Below are 25,394 nucleotides of genomic sequence, written 5' to 3'. Positions count from 1 at the left end.
GTGATATTTGGCTGTTTATCCAATCCAAGCAGAGCAAGCTGGTCCCAGGTACAAGCTCATGTGTGCTGTCACCGCAGCAGCTGCAATACCAGCCACGGGCACTGCCTGGCCCCTCTCAGGCTGGGCACTTTGGGCAGCAGTCCCACCAACCACGAAACAGAGAGGGGCTGCTTCAGGGTCCAGCACGTGTAGGTCCCTAGCCCAACCCCACAACCTCCCCCAAAAGCTCACCACTGCAAGACTGCCTGCAAAGGCACTTCTAGTTATCATCATTTCACAAGTACGCTGAGTCATGGAGCAGTTGAGTACTTGCTTAGAGACCTTTGGGCAAACAGAGTCAGAAGCCAAATTCAGCTTCTTTGTTCAAGTAGACTCTTCCTGGGGCTTGGCCCAGCTTCTGGATCAGTGCAGAAAAATTACCTCTCTCTGGAGAATCTCTCCGTCTCTGAATGCTGGCTCAATAAATGCCACTTGACATTTGCAAAGTGACAGCAGTAAATACAGACTCATATTTCTATGAAGAAAATATCTCTTTTGCCTATCTCAGAGCTGAGGGGCAGTTAACAGCAACACCACACTTAATGCAGGAAAAACAGCTCTGTGGTGTAAGCAACATTCAAAACAGTCATTAACACACATGAAAATATTACCTGTCTTGTACTCACAGGCTAATGACTATTAGATGTATAACAGCATGAGTGAATGGGATTGCACTTTGCAGCCTATTAAAGAGAAGGAGATGGTCCAACAGAGGTAATGGGACCAGATGGGACAGTGAGAGATTCTGAGCATAGTAAATCTTAACAGAGGGCTCAACAGAAGTGGAGAAGGCATGACCTTGTGGGTGTCTTTGGCACTGGAGATAAAATGAAACACACTCAGCTGGGACTGGCCAGTGGAGCTCCCAGCACCTCTTAGGCTAAAATTGTCACATCTAAATGGCATCTAATCTCAACGAGATTTGCAAAGTGCAAGCACCACCCAGTTCTGAAGGTTTGCAGTTACAGTAATGTCACAACTATAAGGCACACCCTTTTGACTAAAATTTTGGTCCAAACCCAAAAGTGTGCCTTATAATCCGGTGTGCCTTATATATGGACAAAGTTGGGAAATTTGCCAAACTGGAAGTGCAAGCCGCGAGAGCCACGAGCCGTGCCGTGGCTGCCTGGCACCGTGGCCCCCATGCTGCGGGAGCCCCGCGCTGCAGGAGCCGCGGCCACCCCGAGCCAACCTGGAAGTGCGAGCTACGGCTGCCTCGAGCCATGAGCCGCGCCCGTGCCGTGGCAGCCCTGCGCCACGAGCCACGGCCACCCCGAGCCAACCCAGAAGTGCAATCTGCGAGCAGGGGAGGGCACCTGGGGCTGCGTTTAAAGGCTACACCAATCTGTGAAAAAGCAAATTGAGCACCTGACAGTAAACCCCTGGGGTTTCCATTACTAATTCGTTACTTTGTTGCTCGTGGATCCTCACTGCAAAAAAAAAAAGTGTGTCTTATAGTCCGGTGTGCCTTATATATGGACAGAGTTCGGAAATTTGCCAACACCCGGAAGTGTGCCTTATAATCCGGTGCGCCTTATAGTCATGAAATTACTGTAATCTTAAGCATGGGCTTAAAATTTCAGCTCCCCATCATGGAGCACTTAATAACAGGCTGGGGAATGAAGAAAGGAAGAAAAAGCAAGCCAATAGATGCAGTGTTTCTGCTGATTTACCACCTGTCTTACAATATCAACAACAGAAGATGAAGAGCATCTTTTCTGCTGCCTCCTGCTCCTGCGCACTCTGGTGGTGGTACATGGTCAGTCAGACAGGATGCACCTGAGACCCTGAGCCTTCTGTGCCTGTGCAGGGAGGGCAACTGTTGTTTTTCCTGTTGTAGCAACCCTGAAGAGCTGAAAAAGGCAACATGGTGATGCCTAATACTGCTCTTCCCTCCAGCAATGGCAGGGCAGAGCCCCAAGTGCCTTCCCTTCTTTCTGTTTTCCAATACGCAGTACACAGGAGCACAGCCACATCTAAGCCAGCTCTCCAAGCGTGGGACGCTGTGCCAGCCAGCCATCTCCAGTTGCTGCATGCTCACAATAAGCTTCCAGGCTATACTGGAGTCCCCCCAAAAAAACTCACACTAAACAAACACAATTCCCATCCCAATGCTGCCCGCCCCCTCCCTCCCCGCCTAAACTGCTCTTCTAAGAATGCCAAGAATTTTCCCAGACACTCAGGCCTTTATTCATATCCCTCCTGGCTCCCAGCTGCACTCCAGGCAGGCAAAAACATCACTGAAGAAACCACATATGGAGTCACCACCAAGACATGCCAAGTAAAAATTAGAGCCACTTTATATTACAGAAGCAAGAAGGCTCAAGAGCTGAGGTTCTGGCATTTAACTTTTGGACCCATCTTGAAGAGCTATTCAGAAACTTTAAGACCATCAAGTGACTGGTGAGTGCATTGTGAAGTGCAAGGCTCAGCACCTATGGAAAACAAGTATTTCCAAAAATCGTTGGTCCAGTGCCAACGTTTCACAATGTCCCATGTGCCCCAGGGCAGTCTCGGGGAAGCAAAGGCTCTGCTGCACAACAGCAAAACCCAGCGCTGAACGCACACTGTAACCTCCTCCCCTAAGAAGGTGCACAGAGAATTAAGTGAGAAAGCCAAGCTGCTTTGAAGGGAGGAACTCTTCAGGCAAAACTCCTTAATTGCTTTCCTGTATCCAAGGTACTGGCTCCAAAACACATCTGGATTCCTGCGGCACACCTTGTGCTGTATCCCAGCAACTAGCTGGATGCCAGGCACTCCCAGTAGCAGGGACCTGCACACTCCACGTGCTCTCCTTCTGCACCAGCCTCCTCCCTTCAACACTTGTGAGCACACAGCTGAACTGAGGGCATTGCCTTCAGCTTCACTTCAGTCCCAGCAGCCTTTCCTCCTTCAAAAGAGTACAACAAACCACAGAATACAAAATAAAATTCCTACACACATACAGAATCAAACAGCACAGGCTTGAAACATCAGGTTTTGCTGATGCTCAAAGCCAAGTCTCAAGGGAGAGTAAAGCTCCTCATCTTCTTATACACAAGATGATCCATTCACAACCTGTGAATGCAGCATCAGTTTTAATTTTCTGCAAACAAATGGACTGTTTCTGGCTTAAATTCCTCTCTTTTTTACACCACAAGCAAAATTCCAACATACTCCTTTTTCTTAAGCTGTTATTCAGTGATTTCCCTATAACATTTATAACAATTATAAAGCCTAATAAATTAATTGTGAGGTCTTTCTTAATCAAGAGAGGATTAAATGGGCATTTTGTCTCTATCACAAGTCCTGGATGGGAGTTTATAATGGAGCAAAGCAGGATTTACCAGGCATTATGTATACAGTGTTTTGCAAACATAAAATCTGCCTTTGGGAATAAGAAAAGTTGGTTAAAATAAAGAAAGCTATGGAACCAAAAATGAAAGACATTTCCTCCAAAATGACCTTAAAGGATGAGAAAGTTCAGTTTCTTGGCAGCCTGAGAATTCCATCCACCATAAACTATTCAAAACCAAGCAAAGTCCAAAACACAAATAAAACTTTTAAACAGACTGAGAAAAAAAGATCCTGAAATACAAACAATGCAAACCAACACTGCCCTAGTCAGTATCTTTTAAAATTTATTTATTCAGAAGCTGCTGAGGCTTTTCATTTAATGGACTTCCAAATTAACCCTGTCAAGAGCCTAATCTTAGCACCTTATCTAGTACAGACTTTCCCCAAGTTTACACTTAGTTGCTCTGAGCTGAGGAATCTCTGGTTTCCCATCATCCTTCCACATGGAAGAGGAAACACTTGGCAAACACAAGTGGCTCTGGGACACAGCCAGGAGATAAACCGAGTGTTTACCCTTAAGGAATGGAATAAAAAAGGTTTGGAGCAGTTTAAAAGTGTTGAAGAGGGGAAAAAGGATCTGGATCCCCATCACACCAAATAAGCCACACTGGATAGCAGTCACTAAGACTATTTGCTTTAGTTACCACTTAAAATAAACATAGCAAATTCCCATATACATTTTCAGAATGTATTGCCCAATTACAATAAATACTATTATCCAGTACATTTCCAGAGAAGGGAAATATAATGGGAACCCAAGAGCTTTTGGTCACCACTGTATGCTTCTTCCCAGTCTGCTGCATGCAACCATCCCACAGCATCTCCACAAACAGATCTTCCAGCTAATGACCACATCTTCTTGTGCCTGGAAGACACTAGAAAGAGAATATCCGACTATATATCACAGCAACTCAGCTCCTCTGAGGACTAAACCAGAGTTATCATACTAATAAGCTGACTGCCATATAGCCTATTAACACACGCCTCCAGAAAGCCTCCAAGTGTATTAGCACAGAATACTTTTAAACTGAAGAATCAAGGCAATGGAAAAAAGGAAAAGAAAAACTCTGAAGCAAAAAGATAAGCTGAAAGGACTATTCATTCTGTGTGAAAATACAGGATAAATCTATATTTAGGAATACAAGCTAGAAGCACCTTTGCTGCAGAAAAAGGGAAGGGGAACGAACATTGCTGGGAGGCCAGCTGCCAGCCTTCCTCAGGCAGCATTTTACTGTCGCAGAGCTAAAAAGCCAGGATCAGCGTCACTCAGGATGGAAGGCTGCTATAAGCAGGGCTTGGACCAGAGACCTGGCAATGCCCCTCTGCCCTCAGCTGCCCCCACACTCCAGGCATCCCAGGAATGACACGCTGCGCAACACCGTGACCACAGAGGATGCTCTCCACTCTCAGCAACAGACCTGAGGACTGCATGGGAGATCCTGGCAGACACGGGAAGGTTTCGTTTCCCAGCATCACCACAAGCTCTGAGAACAGGCTCCACAGCAGCCAGAGCTGAAGGCATGCCTGTACAGTCCTTTGCAGGCAGACACGAACTCAGCCAAGCAGAAGCTGAGGGCTGAGTCCTGCCTCTGTTACAGCCAGAGTCAGGTGAAGCGCTGGTTGCCTGCGGAGGACTTGATGCATCCCCCACGTTTCCTTGTACACAAAATACACACTAAACATAGCATCTCATGCAATGGTGAGGTGAAGATGGGAGAACCCAAATCCTTTGCTGGAAATCCAGCCCAGGATGTCTGGCTCCACAGCTCCCTGTGACAGTCTGGTTTTGAGGCAGTGCAGCCAGAGAGGGCAAACAACCCAAGACAAGGTTCTCCATGGGAACCTTGCTTGAGCTGTCTGACATCTCTGGAATTTCATGCATGTGGGAGACGGACACTTTTTGGTTTCACAGAGGAATACGAACATCTAAAAGTGGTGCCTTCATAGACCTGACCTGGTCAGCCACAAGCTGAGAGCAGCAATTAGGGCTGTACTCAAGAATCCTGTGGTTCTCACTGACACCATTCTCCTCTGAAAGTCTCCCATCTTCCTATTTGGAGGATGCTGATTCCCTCTCTGGGTTTACCTTTCGCACCCCAATGTCATGAGCTGGAGGTGAGCATGGCTGCTCATGCCAGAGAAGAGGCTCTGGAAGAAAAGCACATGGCTGGGACTGAGGACAAACAGCACTTTCAGGATTGTTTTTCTTGCCTGAGCTGCTCTGGGAGAAGAGGTGGGCTCTTTTATTTGTCTGACACTTTTATGATACATGAATATGAATGCAAAGCTTCAGGTATAAACCCAGAGCTCACTGCAGCTACACAGATGTGGGGAAGAGGAGAAACAAGCAGATTCTGCATAAACACAAGGCCCACTTTAACAAACAAGTATAGGACAGGACAATGTTATTTCCAAAGGCTGCACAAACAGGGCACCTGAAACAAACAGGGCAGTTCTGCCATCCACAGCCTGAAGTGTGTTCAAAACATTCTGAATAATCAAAACTCATCTCATAAACGTGCCCTTACCCTACACAGGTGGGATGAAGTGTTCAGCATGCCCACGCCCTGCATGTCTCCCTCAGTCCCATTGCCCCCCAAATTCCTCCTCTTAATTGCACAACCCAGGAAAGCCAATTCAGCATCATGCCAGTTTCTCCCCCTCCCAAGCTCCAAGCCAAAGGAACATGGGAAGGAAGGGAGATGAGCATGACTGTTGCTCCTGCAGATAGAAAAACAGCCCAGTGATGGGGCCCTTAGCTTGCACAGCGGTGCCTTGAGACGACAGGACTGCGGACAGTGGGGGCACTCAGAGACAGGGCGACTTCTCTCCCTGCAGCTGGAGACAGCACTGGTATTCTGCCACAGAAGATAATATTTAGGAAGCTTCTGGCCTTCCAGCAACACTGGGAACTGGCTGACAGCTGCCACCACAGCACAGATGACAAGCCCTGACACCATGCTGGCCTCCTGAAAGGGAGTTATTCTTCAGGCTCGCATTTGTTTTGCCAGTGCTGAGGGCACACACAGCCTCAGCCTCCACCAGCTCACGTCTTTCCACCCACTGTCTCAGCACTCACTGCAGTTATAAGCAGCTCTGGAGCTCCCACATAGAACATGTTGCATCTCTGCTGCAGGAAGAAGAAACACCCCAGATTCACCAGCAGTGACAGCACCGCAGCGGGGAAGAGAGAAAACAAACAAACAAAAATTTTTATTCTGGGCAACATTTGTACCCAGTGCATACATTGAAAAGTGTTTAACTGCCATGGGGCTCTGGTTGAGTTAATTGATTCCGTGGTTGAGGCAGTCAGAGCTGGCTTCCTGTGTGAGGACATGCAAAATTCCAGGGGAGGGATCACAGGGCTTGGAGATGCAACCACCAATTTATCCCCTCCAGTGAAAGGCCATTTTCTGCATTATTCCTTCCCAAAAAAGCATACACCACAGGCAGAAGAGCTGGCCAGCGCAGGGAGGGGAAAGGTTGCTCCTGCTGGGTTGGCTTTCTGGTGCCTGCTACCAGCTTGGAGAAAAATCTGTCACTTGGACTCCACACTGCATGGGGGACCACTTGTGTTTTTCCAGGGAAAAGGTAAAATAACTGAATAGCACAAACAAACAAGGAGATTTAATCCTGGAACTTTCAAATGATGCCAACTGCCTGGGTGAAAAAGAGAGCAGAGGGAATATCTGAATTCAAATCAACCCCATTTTTGACTGGAATTGAGCCATGGAAAGGTTTTCCTTGAGAGTTCACTTAGAAGAAAATGTAAGCCTTTGCTTAGGACCTGCAGTGATAAGACTTCTGGTCATGAAACACAGAGCTGTTCTCAGCTCAATCCTCAGGCCCATCTTTCACAGACTAAGGCATCACCCTGGCCCCTAACAGGGAAGAGTGGGTTTAGGCTGTGCAGTCATTAAGTGAACCCCGAGCTACAGAAAGCAGCAACAACATGGGAAATTTATCACAATGTAGGTGGTTATGGCAGGAACAGGCACCATCCAAAGGTTCCTCTCCTCCCAGAGCTGGGAGCAGGTGACAAGACGGCAGTGGTGTGTAAACAGGTAGTACTCAAACACAGCTGGCAAACGTGCTAGATCCTCCCAAGCTCAGGAACTCACTGAGACAAAGCAGATCCCATCATCTATTTCCAGCAAAGAAGTTGCTCTTCAGCTTTCCTCTGTATAAAATGGTGTTTTATCTGCAAGATCTTCTACAGACATTAATTTGTTGTAAAGTACCAGCCTAGCTGTCAATCACTTACATGAAGGGAAATCTCAGGATTGTATACGGACAGCCATCCCCAACCACAGCTCACATGCTGCCACGTACGTGTGTCCAGTGCTCTCTGCCCTGGGCATCAATGTTCACACATCCCTGTCTGTGCAGGCAGTTGCAGCGTCCACACAGAGCAATCAGCCAAAAGTTAGCTTTTCATGTTAAACTCTTATCTGAGCCCAACCTTGAGACTGAGGATGCCAGCTTCTGACAGAACTGCTCAGTTTTGAGCCCACTGCCTTTGCACCTCCATGTCAGGCTGTGGATTAGTGCAGATAGTTGAGAATAGCATTTTGTGAGGTCAATGGGTTTTATTTAAAAGGAGAGAAAGGAAAAGATTTGGGAAAGCAGAAGTCCTGCAGTCTCAGTCTCACATCTCATCCCATTCATTCTCCTATGCATCTCCAATCATTTCTCAGTCACTTTTTCCCCTTCCAGCTTTTCCAAGCTCCTTCAGAGCTTCTGCATTTCCCTGCTGCATTTCAAGCACTTTCTGGCTTCCACTTGCATGTGGTGGTTGGGCTGTTTCCCACTCAACATCCCAACATCTTCACTAATACTGCTAGTGTCTGCTCCAGCACAGTCACCAAACATGCTAACTCAGCACCGGCCAGCTCAGGCAATGGAGAAGTTCCGAGCTTTAATGACAAAATAAAAGTATTTCATAAATGAACCAAACCTTATCAGTTTTCCTTCCACCCTGGTGGCGAGCAGCTTCTGTGTCTCCAGAAGTGACGCCTGCAGCCCAAGCCCTGAACACAGCTGTGGTTAACCAGAGCAGATGAGCAGAAAACTTCAGTCTCCAGGGGTAGAAGCAAATCTCCCTCATAACACTACAGCCACAAAAACAAAGGTGGTGTTGAGCACTACTGGTGTGATCCTGCTGCCTCAGAGGCAGCTTTCCACGGATGCGCTTCCTTTCATCTGTTTTTGTTGGTCATTTCCAACAGCAGCACTTGAAGGGAACTTTATTGTGCTGGAGACAGAGGCATTCTGGAGGACTGTACAAGGGAAGCATACATCTGAAGAGTTTTCAAAACACATTATCCAAACGTAGGATACTACACTCCAGAATATCAGTGTCAGCTGGACACTCATAAATAGCTTCACCGCTCATGACCCACTGTGTATCGAAACCCTACCTCAGAGGCCTTTTTGGCATTACTTCCTACTTCAAATACAAACAGCTGGTAAAAATAAGTGAATTTATCATCACCTTTGCTTGGCAGCGACAAGCTACTCCTACATGGACTTCATGCTCAGGAAGCTAAGGTATAGTAATACAAAATGACAATAAGAAACCTGTGAGCCCCACAGAAAGAAAACTCAGAACACCTGAATCATGAAGTTTCCATGATACTGCTGGAGGAACAACTGCTGAGACGCAAGCTAGGGGTAAAGGAAACAGCAGCTGGGACAGACATCTGCCCCACATAAATGGAAATGAGATGCTGCTCTCCCACCCACCTCTGCCAGATCCATGGTTCCAGGCAAAAGGCAGACTGACTGTGCCTGCAGATCCCTATAAACCCATCCCTGCACAAAGCAAGCAGATTTCTTGCTAAAGGAGTTGGGCACTCAAGCAAGCCATGCTGGAGCACAGCCATTTCCCTCTGGTGCCCAAATGAGAGACAAGCTCCTTCAGGAGGTTTCCCCCCCTGCTTTCTTTTTTAAAAATCAAAGTGACAGAGTATTGATGTAAGTACAACAAGCATTCAAGTACCCACACCAAAAAACCAAATTAATTTAATTTTCTCCAGAATTAGGCAATATTTTAGGTTCCTGTAACACCTATGAAAACTGCACAGGCAACAGCAGGCACACCAAATTAACATTAAAAGTATTTTTATATGATACAAATGCAGAAAGAATTGCAGGGAGAGAGACTTGGTGCTTTCATTATCTGCTGCTCTCTACATTAATCTAGTCCTCCTAGAGCCTATAAACATTAGCTTTCTCAAATAATTCAATTTTCCTACATGCAGGTTTTAAGTAAGTTACAGTCTTGAAAAGTCATTCCTGAGCTGGAAACTTTTGGGCCACGATTCAAAGAAATTAAGCAGGGTTTGAGATCCTTGGCAAAAAGTAGCTTACAGAAAAAAGAGTAGTAGGGACTTGTTTGTGCTCAAACGGCATGCCTATAATTCAGACAGCCACCAGTGCTGCTCCCATTTATTTAGTAATATCACACCAGACTATTTTGACTTTGGAGAGCTATGCTATTCAATGCAGTAAAAATGTTTTTAGCTCTGAGAGCGTACAAGACACAACACCAAGCTATTTAACGAGAACGGCCTTCCAACAACAACAAAAAATTCAAGCTGTAGACAAAGAATAGTTTTGGGCTGACAGATTTTAGCCAGATTGACTTCCGATAGCAGTTATACAACATGTGAGCTGCAGAGAGACGGCAGTGCACAGGTCACGCTCCATATTTGCTGTACAGCATTCCTCACACTTTGGCTCAGAGAGCAGCCAGCCTGAAGGGTTTGCTTTATCCGTATTTGCATCAGCGTGTCTCTCGCTATATTATACACACACCGCTAAGTTACTACCGCAGTGTTTGGATACCAGTGGTATGTAAACAGTTGGTATTTAGGAAGGTATGACCCCATTTCTTGCCGACCGTCTTTGCGGGGTGATGCATGCCTGCAGACACACGGATCCCGGATACCCTTCATAAGCATCCTGGGCATCCCGGCAGGAGTTCCTGAAGGCGGTGGTGCCGGTGCCAGCACCAGAGGCAGCTGCGAGGCCCCGGAACCCTTCAGCCGCCGTTCCCTCCGCCCACGGCGCGGGCAGGACCTTACCGCAAAGACTTTCCCCGCGCCCTCCGCGGGCACCGGCACCGCCGCGCTCCCTCCCCAGCTCCCCCCTGCCCCGTGCGGCTGCGCATCACCCCCGGTGCCCTGGACCCACCACCCGCTGGTGCCACCCACCATCCGAGGGACCAAGAAACCCCGAGGTGTGCGGTTGAGAGGCGCGTACGAGAGCGGGGCGGTGCTCACCGAGAAGCGCTCCACATCGGTGGCGGCCATGGCCGGAGATGGCGCGGCTCCGGCGGCGGGAGCGCTGCTGCCGCTGCCCGCCGCTTGCAGACACGGCTGAATGGATCCAATATGGCCACTTCCTGGAAACTCCCTCCGCCTGTCGCAGGCGCCACCCGCCCGCCGGACCGGGGGAACCGAGGGGACGGACACCGCCGGGGCGGGGCAGGCCGAGGGCCAGCCTTCTCTCGGGAGGTCCCGCCGCTCTCAGCCGCGGAGGGGAGTGGAACCGGGGGACAGCGGTCGGGCTGTCCTGGCGGGCTCTCACGGCCCCTGCCGGGGGGCAGGTGCCGGTCTAGGGGACGAGCACATGGCACGGGTGACCGTGGCAGGAGAAGGGGGCTGTGAGCGCCCCCAGAACGGGGCAGTATGCCTGCGGAAGGGCCGGGAGCATCCTCTGCAGGGGTCACACAGACACATCTCCCCATCTCGGGAAGGTCTTCAGCGTTCAGGCGTGCTGGAAGGACACCACATTCCCCAGGGCAGCGGTGCCTCTGCACCGAGGTGCCTCTGCCACACGCGGGAGCCATACCAAAGTGGCATCTACAGCATGGCTTTGAGCCGGGACACGAGAGCTCACGGCGACTAACGCTGCCCGTGTTTATGCTAATTTAAAGTATGCAACAGAGGGCTGTGGAGTTTCTCTTCATCGTTCTTTCCCACCCAAGGAACAGAGCCAAGGCCACCGCCAGCCTCTGTAACGCAGACATTGGTATTTCACGAACCATTAGCACAGAGCGGTTTCTGTTACTTTCTGGTGCCCTCTGGTGCAGTGCAGCCGCCCAGAACAGCTCACCAGAGCCATGTGTGCTCTCTCGTGCTGCTGGGTGACCAGGCTTGCACCGCTAATCTGTTGCGCTGGTTTTGTCTGAGGCTTTTCCCTCTATCCCTGCCTCACCCTCTCGGAGCAATCCACTGTTCTTAGAGAACTGAGTTTGGTTTAAGAGACCAAACACTTCTTTGCGACGAAGGGACTAATGAGAATAATTTTCAACCCCCCAAGAAAATAATTCCTCCTACCACTTGTCCCGTTCCACTATAAAAGGGGGACTCGGAGAGGATTTCTTTTGATAGATTTCTCGGACGAAAATAAACAGCAAACGCAGCAATCTTGTATCTGAGAACCGTTTATTGATAAAAAGGGTGTTTTTACTAAAGGGGGATAGGAAAAGGCGCAGAGAGGGAAAAAGCGAGAAGGAAAAGGAAACAGAAGACAAGGACAGCATTACCACAAGAACCCCTGTCATCTGTCAGCATCAACTCAGCAGGTGAAACGTGCGTGCTGCAAACCGCGGTGTGTGTGCATAGCTCTCATGGCGAGCAGGGCGCGATTTTCAAACAGTAGCAGGCTGCATGTTCCTTCCGTCGGAGGGGAACAGGCGGTCATGGCTATGGGCGCAGTCCTGGAGCAGCTGCAGATTGACAGGGTCGGGGCGCCGCGGCTGCGGGCGCGGTTGCGGCTGGGCGCTGGCGGCGGCGACAGGCCGGTCGCGACAGGCCGGTGCTACGGCAGGCTGCTGCAGGCGGGCAGGAAACAGCGGCGGTTGCGGTTAGGTACAAGCAGGCTCGTGCTGCGGACGACAGCTGGGACTGCAGGCTCGGCTGGGTGCAGCTGGCGGCGGGGCGGCTGTGCCCGGGAAGCACGGCGGGGCCGGGAAGCACGGCGGGGCCGGGAAGCACGGCGGGGCCGGCTGTGCCCGGGAAGCACGGCGGGGCCGGGAAGCACGGCGGGGCCGGGAAGCACGGCGGGGCCGGGAAGCACGGCGGGGCCGGCTGTGCCCGGGAAGCACGGCGGGGCCGGGAAGCACGGCGGGGCCGGCTGGCTGCTCCGTCGGGGAGGCAGCGGAGCACGAGGTCGTCGCGGTGGTGATGGGTACGGGCAGGGAAGCAGGACCACAGGGAAGAAAAGGCGGAGCGGGGAGAGAAGGGCCAAGATGACCCTCCAAGTGAGCCCCTAAACCCTTCGAGAAACCCAAAGCAAAACCAGCTCCTGTTATGTAGCAATAGCTGCTTTTATGTTCCTTCCACAGCTTGATTTGCGGTGCATTCTTCGCATCAGGCTTTTGCCCCACCAGCAAGTGCGGGGGGGGTCACTCACAGTACGAGCCTGGAGCCTTCCTCTGGCCTGACTGGCTGCTAGGAGAAGCCGTCCCGGGGACAGGGCTGTCAGCTCATCGACAGCCCTTAAACGAATCTTTCACCTCATGATAATGTATGTTGAGGCACAAATAAAAATCAGATTGGTCCGTCTCACCACTACACACAGAAGTGCAAAAAAAGAGCAGTGTGTGCACAAAAATGGAGCAGTTACTGTGCAAGTTTTGAGGGCCCAGTAGAAATCCGCCTGGAGCTTTGGGTACTCACAGAGCCCTCTCTGCTCTCAGGCAGCATCTACTCAGCTGAGCTGCCTAAAGCCCATCCTCAGGGCTGCTTCTCCCTCAGCGCACACAGCAGCCACAGGGCAGCCACTGAGTTGCTGGGTTACAGCGTGTGTCCATATTTTACATCTCCACATCTCTGATTCTTCCCAAGCCTCCTAGTGTTCCACCTGCACAGTGCTCCAGGAGTTCTGAGAAACACTTCATTCTGGAAGGGCACTATGCTTATGCTGGAGTAAATAATACAGGATATAAACTTAGATTTAGGTAATTGAAGGGGGAGGGCAAGGGTTAGAGAGATCAGAGATCAGGAAGAAGGTTATGTTCTCCCTTTAAGTAATTTCAAGCCATTTTCTGAGACTGTGTAATCCAAATTACTTGCTTTTTAAAATATGATAGATCTGGTGCAGGTCAAAGGAGCTGTTTTTCTCTTTCCTCAGCAAACTGCTGACAACCAAATTACAGTAATTTCACGACTATAAGGTGCACCGGATTATAAGGCGCACTTCCGGGTGTTGGCAAATTCCCGAACTTTGTCCATACATAAGGCACATCGGACTATAAGGCGCACTTTTTTTTGCAGCAAGAATCTGCATGCAACAAAGTAACAAATTAGTAACGGCTCAGCTCGCGGCTCGGCTTGCGGCTCTTGTGGCGTACGCTTACCCTTCCGGGTTGGTGTGCGGCTCGGCGGGTGGCTCGCACTTCTGGGTTGGCAAATTTCTGAACTTTGTCCACATATAAGGCACACTGGATTATAAGGCACACTTCCTGGTTTCGAGCAAAATTTTAGTCAAAAGCCTTATAGTCATGAAATTACTGTAATTTTGCTAATCCATGTATTAGTTGTGGATAAAGATAGGTTTTAAAAATTTTCTCTACATATTTCTCTAAAAAGGTCATTGCTGAACACCATCTGTTAATTTATTTTCTCCAAAAAACACTCAAAACCACTCCCAACCCTTTTGCTGTAATAGCCACAGCTCTTAATACTGCCAGGGACAGCAAAGCTGTCCTGCTGGTTCCTGGCACCTGAAGCCAAAGCCTGAGCAGTGTTATAAGCTTGCTGAACCTTTTATTTATTTATCCCTTGCGAATGAAAAGTTCCTGCAAACCAGACATTCATTTTATCACCTTGTTTCTTTGGCTGATTCCCAAAGGTTCTCTAGTTCTCCCTGGTTCCCTCAGCACAAAATGTGGAAGCTAAATTCTGCTGTACAGATACAAGTCAAACAGCTAATACAGAAGCAGAGTTAACTTTCCAGGCTGATTTCATATATCACAAAGAAGCAAACATAAACAGATAAAAAGACCTGAAAGTTTTATTCTTTTTTTCTTTTTTTTTTCTTTTTACTTTACAATCAGCTTTGTGAGTCCTTATTTAAGACAATGGAAAACTCATACTGAACACATGCCTAAATGCCCTAATGCCAGGTACTTTTGGAGAAGCAATTCTCTTTGCTTCATTAAGAGCTCTATTCTGTTCCAAGTCCACAATGTAACAAGATAAGGCTAACAAAAGCTGATTCCTGTCACGAAAATTAATCCAAAACCACCAGAAGTTTATGTCCAAAAAGGAGAAAGAGGATCCTGTAACTTTATTTGAATAAAGGGAGAGGCTGTGGGGCATTTCCCCTGGGGTCTCTCAAAACTTTTAAAGGATGCAGGCTCTTTTTTATCCTGATTTCCCAGCTGCATTTCCCTCTTTCTTTACCCACTGGCTGAGATACTTGAGAGGTATAAACTTCCCAAAACACATAATACCCCCTTCTAATGTATATGCCCCCATTTTACTTTTTCTTTCTGTCTCTGTTCTTTTTCTCTAAATCCAGAGATGCAGTACAGTCTTGAGTGAGTAACAGCCTGTGTCAATTAGTGGAATTCCTATGGAATTTATGGTTCCCCCCATTGCTTCTTTCACTTCTCTGTATGTGGCCTTATCTACCATCAAGCCCATGGTTTGTTGTTTGTAAAGACACCTCCTTCTCATTCCTTTCATTCCCAAACAGTTTCTGGCTTCTGTGAGCTGCAGGTTGGATGCAAAGATTCGCAGCACAAAGGAAATTGTGAGACATTGCAACAGATCAAGAGCCAACACTGCTGTCTCCTGGCTCTGAGCTGTGCTGCTCAGATCTCCTGGAGCTGGAGTCCTCTATCCATTTGTCCAGCAGCACTGCCACCAGTATGGGGCAGATCTCTGTGACAGCAGAGCACTGTGTAAAAGCTCACAGTTATTTTTGATCACTTTGTTATTTCAAAAAGCACACTATTTCTAGTGCTATATCAAGAGAAACCCTGCTGATTTCAAAAGGTTCAGTTGCATTAAAAATGTTTAAAGAGAAGTGACTTGGATTTGGCGACTCCTTTAACTGCCAATTGTTATGCAAATTATTTCTAATAGCTCCATAATTAAATTTATATTATAATGCTGGATGCTCCTGCAAGGACTTTAAATTTAATGGAATATTTGTACCTGCACCTGCTAAAACCACAGTGGATTTAAGCTGTGGGATTTTTACAGGTGAAGACCTGGGCCAGAGAGCACAAAGGACTGTGTCCTTGGATTCTCTTTGTCCTGGGGAGAGCAAGGGAAGTGCCCTTCTCTGCATGAATCGTGGCATTGCAGCAGCACAATCCTGATGGTTGGGGAGATCAGCAGGAGGTTCTTCACACTGTGAACACAGGTATAGGCAATGAAAGTGAAGAGAATGCTATCACACAGCCCCTCTGACTTCGTAGATAGACACAGAGAGCAGGAGATCATCCCACCTGCCATATAAGTTCAGAAGGAAGACCAAGGCCTTTTGAGGATGGCTCCTACTTTCAGGGCTGAATAAAATCCTTGATTTTTAAATCCAGGTGGTGCAGACAAACAGATCTCCTTCAGGGTTTTCAACACAGGCCAGAGGAAGCAGCTTTTGGATAACTATACATTTCTCACTGTGTGTCCTGGGGATTACTAGAAATCAAATGGTTTATAGCTACTCTTTTAGCATCAACACCACCAAGCACTTTTATTAAACTTTCATTGGTTATCCTGGCAATATATGGAGCTCATAAGGCATTTCTACAGAAATGCCATCTTTCTAAACTGGAAGTCACTAGGAGCTGTAGGTCCATTTCTGTACAGAAACAGACCCCAAATTTCCCTGCCCCCTAAGGCTAAAGTGCATTAGCAGAGGGTAGATTTAGATTAGCTATTAGAAGAAAACTCCTTCCTGTGAGGGTGGTGAGATCCTGGCACAGGCTGTCCAGAGAAGCTGTGGATGCCCCAAGGCCTGGCTGGATGGGTCTTGGAACAACTGCGGGTAGTGGAAGGTGTCCCTGCCCATAGCAGGGAGGCTGGGAACTTTAAGGTCCCTTCCAACCCAAATCATTCTATAAGTTGATGATTTTATTACCACCACCACTGAACCTCACGCCAGGTTTGCATTATCCTGCTAAAATCCCATCAAGTTTGCAGGCACCATCTGAAAAACAGAAGATGCTTGGGATGAATCCTTGCCTCATCTGTGTGAACAAGCAGTGTTTAATAAATACAGAGTGTAAGATACACAGAAAACTCTGTTTGAATGGCTGCTATTAAGAAACATCTTCTGAACTGGTTACTGAAGTCCTTGAGTTAGAGCTGAATCCTTCTCATTTATGAGAAAATGTCTTTGTCTGTAAATAATTCCCCCTCCCCTTCTCCCCCCACTTCCCCTGCCTCCCCTTCACAGACTTTTGCTCAATTGTTTATCTATGGAAGGTTACTGCATTACTCTAGGGAACTAAGAGCTAATTTCCCTCACAATGTGTGGTCTTTGTTTCACATGAAAATATCAACAAGAAAAGTGGGAAATCATGGGCTTTGTCATTCTATTTATTCTGGGAACCCTGATTCCATTTTGGAGGAAAATAAGTTTTCCTTGAGATAGAAGTTCCATCTGCAGTCATTAGCAGCTAAGCTTCACCTTTGTACAAAGCAGCAGCATCCTGTCTGACTGGGACTATTCTCCACATTCCCTTTTCTTCCTCTTTTGCTTCCAGCCTGGGATCTCATATTCCTCGTGGCTCTGAGAAGATCATGCAGGAAAGAGTGAGACCTAGGGTGGAGGGAGCAGGGCCCCTCACAAGGCCTTCCTGGAGAGCTATTGCCTAGATAAGAATTGCTTAGTCACGGCGACTAGGCTAAGAGACCCTTCTCCCCACTTTGGAATCCACTTTATCTCCTTGTATAACTATTGGTCATATTTTGTCAGCCCCCAAATCATTGGTCCTTCTGCCAAGCCTTCTACCTTCCCTATAAAAACCCCTGCTTCTACCCAGTTCAGTGGATTGCTGCTGTCACTGGACTCACTTTGCAGAAGCAGCTAATAAAGAACTCCGTGGAACCTCTACACAGTGCTTCCGTCTCTTCCCCCTGCGTTGGCTGAGGTACCTTGCAAGCTAAGCTCAAACCACTGAGAGCTGAAATCACTTAAAGAGCTGATCACCTGAAAGCCAGGCCTTGCTTGCATTTGGTGGCTGAGACTGCCTAAGACTTCAGGACAGGCTGTTCCTTGTGAGACTACTCTATCTGGGACGTCTGTGGCAGCTGGGGTCCGACTGACCCCTGACACCAGCTGTAACAGGGTACCATTTCCTTCAGTTTTGGGCAGTAGAAACTTCTTTACATTGACTAGATACTGTGCTTGATCTCCTACTTTATTTCCTGGTTTTGTGTTGTGTGGATAATTACAGTCATATAATCTACACCTTCCTCCTCCGAGGGGGTGGGAAAAGCTCCCAGGTTCACTATCCAGTTTACTTCACTGTAAGAATGATAATTTGAGTTTGGGAAACTTCTTCACAGGAAAGGTAACTAACCCTCATCAGTCACATGGTTATAAATAGAGGCCAGCTCTCTATAGCCTGTCATGCAGAAATAACAAACTGCAATATTTGTGTTTTAAAAAAGTAGTAGTAAATTAATCTAATCATGGGCTTCTGTATATTGTTTTTGTCTCAGCCAATAAATTAAAAATATCAAGACAGTTGCCTTGAGATCTCCTACGAAGCAGCCCACGGTATTCTGCAAATAGCCCAACAAGAAATACTTGCCTTTTAGGTTTTTGGTGATGCAGAAAAAGGCAAAACTTCTCATACTTTTTTAAGACTGGAAATTTTGATGACTGATGAATATAATACCCATAATGTTCCAAGATTTTATTATTATTTCTATATGAATAAATTCATTCAAAGGGTTTAATTTCTGCTCCATAATCTAATCAGTGTTACCAGCACTCAGCAGACTAAGAGGAGCTCACTGGGACCTGGTCTTCTGATACTTGGCAATTCATCCCTGAATGGTGGGCAACCAAAAGGCATCAACAGCTAAAAGGAAAGGTTTCGCAAACAGGATGTGTGTGGTCTGGAACTAGTATGAGTGATTAGCCAGAAGCGTTGTTTTCTTCCTTATTGCAGATAGTATAGGAGGTTAATGTGTTAAGTAACTAAAACCCACTGAAAGACTGAAAAAGAGCACAACCACGTGCCATGGGTTGCCCATGAAAAGAGTTCGTGTGAGACAGGCTGGAGGCATTATCTGGGCAAAGAGGTCATTGTGTCAGGGCAGTTAAACCAGAGCAACCTGTTCAGACTGCATGGCATGAGGTGCATATGTAAACATCCTGTCTCCTCTTCTATGACCTCCTGGCTACATGTCCTTCTGTTCTGCAGCGATGGGAATGACGGGATCTGCAGACTCAGAAACTCCTCTCTTTTTGGACCTTGACCCAATACAAGCGCTCAGAGAGTCTTGGCCATGTGGCTGCAGAGCAGTGAGGTGTTCTGAGAGCCTGGTGCAGGGAGATCCCTCAGCAGGAGTGGTGCTGGGCTGGGGATGAGACAGATGGGATGTGACAGCACCCTTGTGGGTCTCAAAGGATACAGGGGTGCAGGGGTATGATGCTGTGCAGACAGGGACAGAGTGCAGTGAGCTTGAGACCCCCCTTCTTCCCCACTGCCTTCCCCCCACTTGAACCAATTCAAGCAATTGGAGCAACTTCTCCCTTAACATTTGTAACATAAGGAAATGGTTTTTGTAAGAGTGCGTTTTTCTGAATAATTTTCCCTCCTCCTCGCTCTCATTTGTAGATACGAACTATAATCCTAGGGTATAGCTGAAAGTTTGCAATGCAAAAATGACAGACTGCTGAGATTTTCTTATGCCCACAAGGGATTCTAGTAAGGATCTGAACAGTGAAAACAAGGCACAGCAATTAGTACTTGGATGCAGGGTCATTTTTAGCTCTCTACATAGGGCAGGCAATGCCATGAGCTATAGAGTATTGCAGAACACTGCTCAGGTGGCTGCCTCAGCAAGGGCAAGGTTGCTGTTCAGGCCATGTGAAAAGACAGCAATAGGAGGTGTGCGATTCACATAGAAATACAAAACTAATACAAGAAGATTAAACACTATTATTATGTGAAAGAACATTATAGCAGCAAAATTATTTTGAGGAACTGGTTCAGTGCCAGCTCGTTAGCAAAAGATGAAATAGGTTTACAGACATTTGCACAAAGATGGAGAGAGAAGGGGAAAGAATGCCAAATGCAGTCTGTGGGAAAAGGCTCTTCTATCCTCAGTAAAGGTAAGTAAGAGGCAGAAGGGAAGTCAGCACCAGAGAGGAGGACACACCTCACATTGCCTTCAAAATGGAGACTTTGACACAGACTGATAATAGAATCACTGAAGCTGGAAAAGACCTCCAAGATCATGAAGTCCAACCTTTGACTAAACACCACCTTGTCTACTAAACCATAGCACTAAGTGTTGTGTCCAGTCATTGAATACTTTGGGGATGGAGTCCCCACCACCCCGCTGGGCAGACCATTCCAGAGTTTGAAATCTTTACTATAAAGAAATTCCTTCTAATGTCCAACCTGAACCTCTCCTGCTCCAGCTTAAGGCCATTTCCTCTTGTCACTGTTTTCCTGGGAGAAAAAGCCAAACCTCAGCTTCGTACAACCTCCTTGTAGAGTGTTAAGGTCTCCCCAAGCTAAAAACCTCCAGCACCTCAATGCTCAATCCTTCCTGAATTGAGGGGCCCAGAACTGGACACAGCACTTGAGGTGTGGCCTGACCAGTGCTGAGTACCAGACCTGCCCTGGTCCTGCTGGCCATACTGTTACACACACAGACCAGGACAGCATTGGCCTTCTTGCCCACCTTCAGCTCATGCTCAGCCACTGTCAACCAGCACCTCCAGGTTCCTCTTCACTGGGATGCTTTCCAGCCACTTTTCCCCCAGTCCATAGCTCTGCAGGGGGTTGCTGCAGCTCAAGTGTAGACCTGTCATTTCACCTTGTTAATCCTCACACCGTTTGCCTCAGCCTATTGATCCAGACTGTCCAGATCCCTCTGCAGAGCCTTCTTATCCTCCAGCAGATCAACACTCCCACCCAACGTGGTGTCATCTGCGACCTTACTAAGGGTGTTCTGGAGCCCCTCATCCAGATGATTAATAAAGACATTAAACAAGACTGGGCCCAATACTGAGCCCTGGAGAACCCCACTAGTGACCAGTCCACATTGTAGATGCAATATAGGCAAAAAGCACAGATAACAATATATGATTATATATATTTATATGACAGTGTATAGTATCACATAGAGTATATTTCAAAAGACTGACCCATCTTCTGACTAATTTTGAGGCATCAGCCTCTTGCCCAGCAGGATCACAGAACACCTGAGCTTTTCCAGGAATGGAGACCAAACTCTGCACAGTGATTTCTACCCAACGCTGCTACACTTATTTGCTACTGAAACAAAACAAAAACCAAATCAAACTAAACAAACAAAAAAAACCAAACAAAGAAATCGTATTAGGAAGCTGGAAGACTAGTAAATGGATAAAGCATTCGGTCCTACCCGAGAAGTTTCCCATACCTCGTACCCACACCGTCTTTTGGGTCGGGGCCGGTGGTGTCAGCCGCCGTCCGCCCGTGCCCCCGCGCAGTGCAGGCGCCCCGCTTCCCCCCACCGCTGCCCGGGCCGGGCCGGGCCGGGCCCTCCGGCGGCGCCCCACGGGCGGGGCGGGACCAGCGCGGGGCCGCAGCGCTCCCTGGGCGGGGCGGCTCGAGCACCTCCGTGGGAGCGGCCCGGGGGAGGCGCTGGCCGCAGCAGGTGCCTCCCGCCCGGGAGCCCTAGCTGCGGGCTGCCGGCTTCCTGCTCCGCGCGGGGGCGGCAGGGGTGGCGGCGGCGGCTCCACCACCTGTGGCGGCGAGATGGCAAAGCTCGACATCAGCGTGGAGGCAGTGATGGGCTTCCTGAGGGAGCGCGGCGGGCGGGTGCGCAACACCGAGCTGGTGAGCGCCTTCCGGCCGCTGCTGGAGGCCGGCGGGGCCGATGCCGGTGCCGGTGCCGGTGCCGGGGAGGCGGAGGGGCGGGCGGCGCGGCGGGAGCGGTTCAAGGCGGCGGTGAATGCCGTGGCCACGGTGAAAGAGATCGACGGCGTCAAGTTCGTGGTGCTGAAGAAGCAGCTGCGCGCTGCCCCGCCGACGGGGGGCGATGCCGGCACCCCTGTCCCGATTCCCGTTCCCGACCCGGTTCCCGTCCCCGAGCCCGCCGGGACGCCCCCCGAGGAGCCGCCAGGGCCGCGGGCCGTGGCCGAGCTGCGAGGCCTGTTCCAGGGCGGTGGCGGCGGGGTGCCCCTGCCCGGCGGCGCGGGGGGGGGGCCGCCGGGAGCCGCCGCCCAAGCCCTGCATGCTTCCCGTGCGCTGCGTGGTGCCCTCCGCCACTCCGGGGCCGTCCCAGGAGGCGGCCACCCCGCTGTCTCCCCCGCCGCTGGACGAGGAGGCCGGGTCCCGCTCTCCCGGGCTGCGGAGGGGACCCAAGAACCACCGGGCCAGCGAGGAGACGGTGGTGCCCCTGGAGCATGCGGAGCACCAGTGGCTGGTGCTGGCGGCCGACGGGCAGTGGACGCAGCAGCTCCACGGGCTGCTGCTGGGCGACGCCAGCCTGGCGGCTCGCAGGGATTTCATCTCCGGCTTCACCGCCCTGCACTGGGCCGCCAAGAGCGGCAACTGCGACATGGTGACCAATATCATACGAACGGCCGAGAAGGGCGGGTCCCGCGTCAATGTGGATGCCAGGTCGCATGGTGGCTACACGGCACTGCACCTGGCTGCTATACACGGCCAGGAGAAGGTCATCACCATGCTCGTCTACAGCTACCATGCCAAGATTGACCTGAGGGACTACAGTGGGAAGAAGCCGCACCAGTACTTAAAGGAAGGGACGTCCCTTACAATCAGGCGCTTGCTGGGGGACCCCAGCCTTTCCCAAAATATGGAGCACTCCGTGCCCATCAAGAAGTCCACAAAGCTTGCAGCTTCAATCTTGAGCTCCACTAGCACTTTCCTGGGAGTCATATCCGATGACATGGCTTTCTACGATCTCACCAAAGGTTTAAGGAGGCCGTCAACTTTAAACAAGCTTCTGACTGCCACTACGGGCCCGAGGAGGAAGCCAAGGATCAGAGGGGGCTTCCCTTCGTATTCCTCACTCTCTGAGGTAGCGGAGGAGGAGGAAGAAGTTGTGGTGAAACGCAGACCTGTTTCTGAGTTGTTCTTTGGCCACTAGCCTGTGCCTTACTGTGATCGAAATGGTTTAATAGTGCAGCTAGTGTCTCAGCTTTCTCTTGCAGAAGTAGTTTGGATTTTTTTTCTCTCCATGTCTGTCTTTTTGGATGTTCAACTGAATCAGTGATAGGGTCTACATCCAAAGCCCACAGCATGAAACCCAGCCCCAGGTACTTGTGGAAAGGGAGCTGCCAGGAAGTGCTCCCTGCTGTGTGTAATTATCCTGCTGATCTGTTGGTGAGGACCACAAACTTTGTGCTTAATGGTTGATAAACTAAACAGCTTATGTGTGTGTGGACAGGTCAAAGTGGCTGAGGGACAGCCTTTTTGATCTGTGTTCTTCAGCTGGAGAGGAGAAGCAAGGTGAAGAATTGCATATTTTACACTGTGAACAGCAAGCTGATAGCTGGCTACTTTAACAAGGCTTGTTATCTAACAGGATTAAATTATCAGAGGAAAGATGCATAGTTTTCTATGTTGTTTCTGATTATTTTGGTAACAAGAAGGATATTTCTATTTAGAAAAATTGTCTACTTTTTCAAAACAAAATGTCTCACTTTGAGACTTTCTCACTCAGTATTTCACATCAGAAATACTAACATAACAATCTTAATTATTGACTGATGCATTTTATTAGATGAATTACTTAAAAATATAGACCCTGACCTTCACTGTGACTTGTCTACCTCAGTTTGAAATCTTGGCTAGTGGTTTAAATGTTTCTCTCTTCCTGAAAGACTTTTTCACCAGGTGGTGTCTTGATAATACTGTGAACATTTAAACTTGCTGTAGTTCAATCAACTTGAACTGAATAAAAAACCTTGTTGATGGTTAAAAACTGAACTGCAAAACTGGGAATTGTATCTGTCGGAGTTTCTAAGTAGCCAACTGGAAACAAAGTTAGGCTTGTATGTCTGATTCTTTTTGTTTAAAACTTGGCCCATTTTGACCTATTTGCAATGAATATTTATAAACATTGGGCTTTATGTAATATTAGGTGTTGCATGAGAGAAACTTGGCATGACCTCTTGATGCAGTGTTTATGTCAACAGCATGAATTATTGACCTAAAACAAACTCCTCTTCTTCTGCTTTTATATGCTAAACATAATCGTTCTAAATATAGAACTACACATAGTTCAAAAAGCATGCTAACTGCATGTTAGGTTTGCAGTAAGGTTATTATTTTTTTTAATTACTGCTTGGTTAAAGTTGATCCCAAGAGGCAGAGCTATGAACAGAAACTGACTTCTGGGACAAGTCTGCTAAACCAGCATGTTTTAGAGAAAACCATGACTAGAAATCTGTATCATTGAGAGGTGAGAGCAATGCTGCACTGACGTTGTTTGGGTTTCTGCATTGAAATACTAATTTGCGTGCTTTGCCTTTCCTTTCAAGTTGGTGACTCCAGGAATGTTTTGGTTTTTTCTGTCTTGCATTAAACCTAGTACTTGTGATTGGTTCTAATTGGCTTGTCCCAAACACCCACAAGAAATGCTGTAGGACTGAAGATGGAGGCACTGCCCCCTTTACTTCACAACACTCTCCCTGAAGTTCCTGGAGTTGGTGACATTCGCTGGGAGTATGATCAGAGGTTGCAGCCAGGTCTGATGCACCTGTTCTAGGAAGAGACTGGACTATTCTGCACTGGTTTGCTTCTGGATTGAACTAATTAAGTTGTTACGCAAAGGTTAATGATCAAGCACCTCGTGACTTCTATATCTGGAGTAGGGTTTTAAAAAAATAAAATCCAATTTGCTTTCTATTTGTTGGTGTGACCATTGACCAGTGTGGTCCTTTGAACCCTTGTGCTGTGCTCTGTCAGCTTGCAGAGTTCTGGGAAAAGCAGGGCTTTGTTTTAAAGTGGTTTTCCAAGTGTATGGACATAGAACTTTTTTCTCCCTTGAAACCATAGAAGTGTGTGTGCATTTATGTTACCTCTGAGCCCCTGACACTGCCCGGTGAAAGCATTCTGTTTCTGTGGGAATTGTAAACACTCCAGTTTGACTTGGCCTTATTGAGAAGTTTGTTCAATAATTATGGGTATATGTTTGATATCTGTTCAAACAACCTTGCTGAGCTTTAGTGCTCATTCAGAGTCAAGCCTACATGAGCCAGAGGCAAGGTTCAAGAGTGGAGTGTTTTGTGTTTAAAAACCCCACCTGACTAATCTGGTTGTGATTTCACCCCTGGGAGAGTAGGAAGGAGGTTTCATTGCTTCTCTGTTGTTCTGTCAAAGAAGTCACAGCTGAGATAAGACTTCATTGCAGCACATATCATCAAGAAAATTCTGTACTACTCCTTCCTCAGAGGAATTGAAGTGATTAGCTGGTGTGATCGAGGAAGCCCTCTTCCAGCATTCCCCAGGGAGTGCTGGAGGCTTGGCAGGAGGGTGGTATCACAAAGGTGGGGAGCTCACAAGGCTGTGGGTGGGGTAGGCCAGGCCAGGCTCTGCCAGCAAGTTTATGTAGTGACTCAGCTCATTCCTCCTCCTTGTTGAGCTGTTGAAGGAAAATATAGTATTTAGGCAGGCTGGGATGAGTACATGAAGTGCAGTACAATTTCAGGTGCAGATGAATACTGAGAGTTATTGAGAACGCACTGCTGTAATCATACAGGTGTATATATAGTGCCTTTAGTTTAAAGCAAAACCAATCTGTCAGCCTGGCTGGGTTTAAACTGGGAAAGGACACTGTAGGGTAATCAGT

The 25,394-nt window shown here is 48.3% G+C and overlaps 2 protein-coding genes across 3 annotated transcripts in view; one reads left to right on the top strand and one right to left on the bottom strand.

Moving 5' to 3' along the window:
• The window catches only part of SEPTIN8 (septin 8), a 35,883-nt gene extending 25,093 nt beyond the window's left edge, over window positions 1-10,790 (bottom strand). For both annotated transcript variants that reach the window (XM_033073044.1, XM_033073045.1), the window contains exon 1: window positions 10,662-10,790. In XM_033073044.1, the coding sequence (XP_032928935.1) occupies window positions 10,662-10,691 (30 nt within the window). In that variant the 5' untranslated portion in view covers window positions 10,692-10,790. The remainder of the gene's footprint in view (window positions 1-10,661) is intronic.
• Window positions 10,791-12,085: 1,295 nt separating this feature from the next.
• On the top strand, window positions 12,086-24,451 carry SOWAHA (sosondowah ankyrin repeat domain family member A). The gene is given in 3 exon segments (XM_033073513.1): window positions 12,086-12,646; window positions 20,984-21,772; window positions 21,774-24,451. Coding segments are annotated over 3 exon segments (2,265 nt in total). The 3' UTR covers window positions 22,689-24,451.
• The last annotated feature ends 943 nt before the right edge of the window (window positions 24,452-25,394 follow it).

Source organism: Catharus ustulatus, chromosome 15 (genome assembly GCF_009819885.2).
Source record: "Catharus ustulatus isolate bCatUst1 chromosome 15, bCatUst1.pri.v2, whole genome shotgun sequence".
Classification (NCBI taxonomy): domain Eukaryota; kingdom Metazoa; phylum Chordata; class Aves; order Passeriformes; family Turdidae; genus Catharus; species Catharus ustulatus.
The sequence above is the reverse complement of the archived record's forward strand: the minus strand, read 5'-3'. Positions and strand labels throughout refer to the sequence as shown.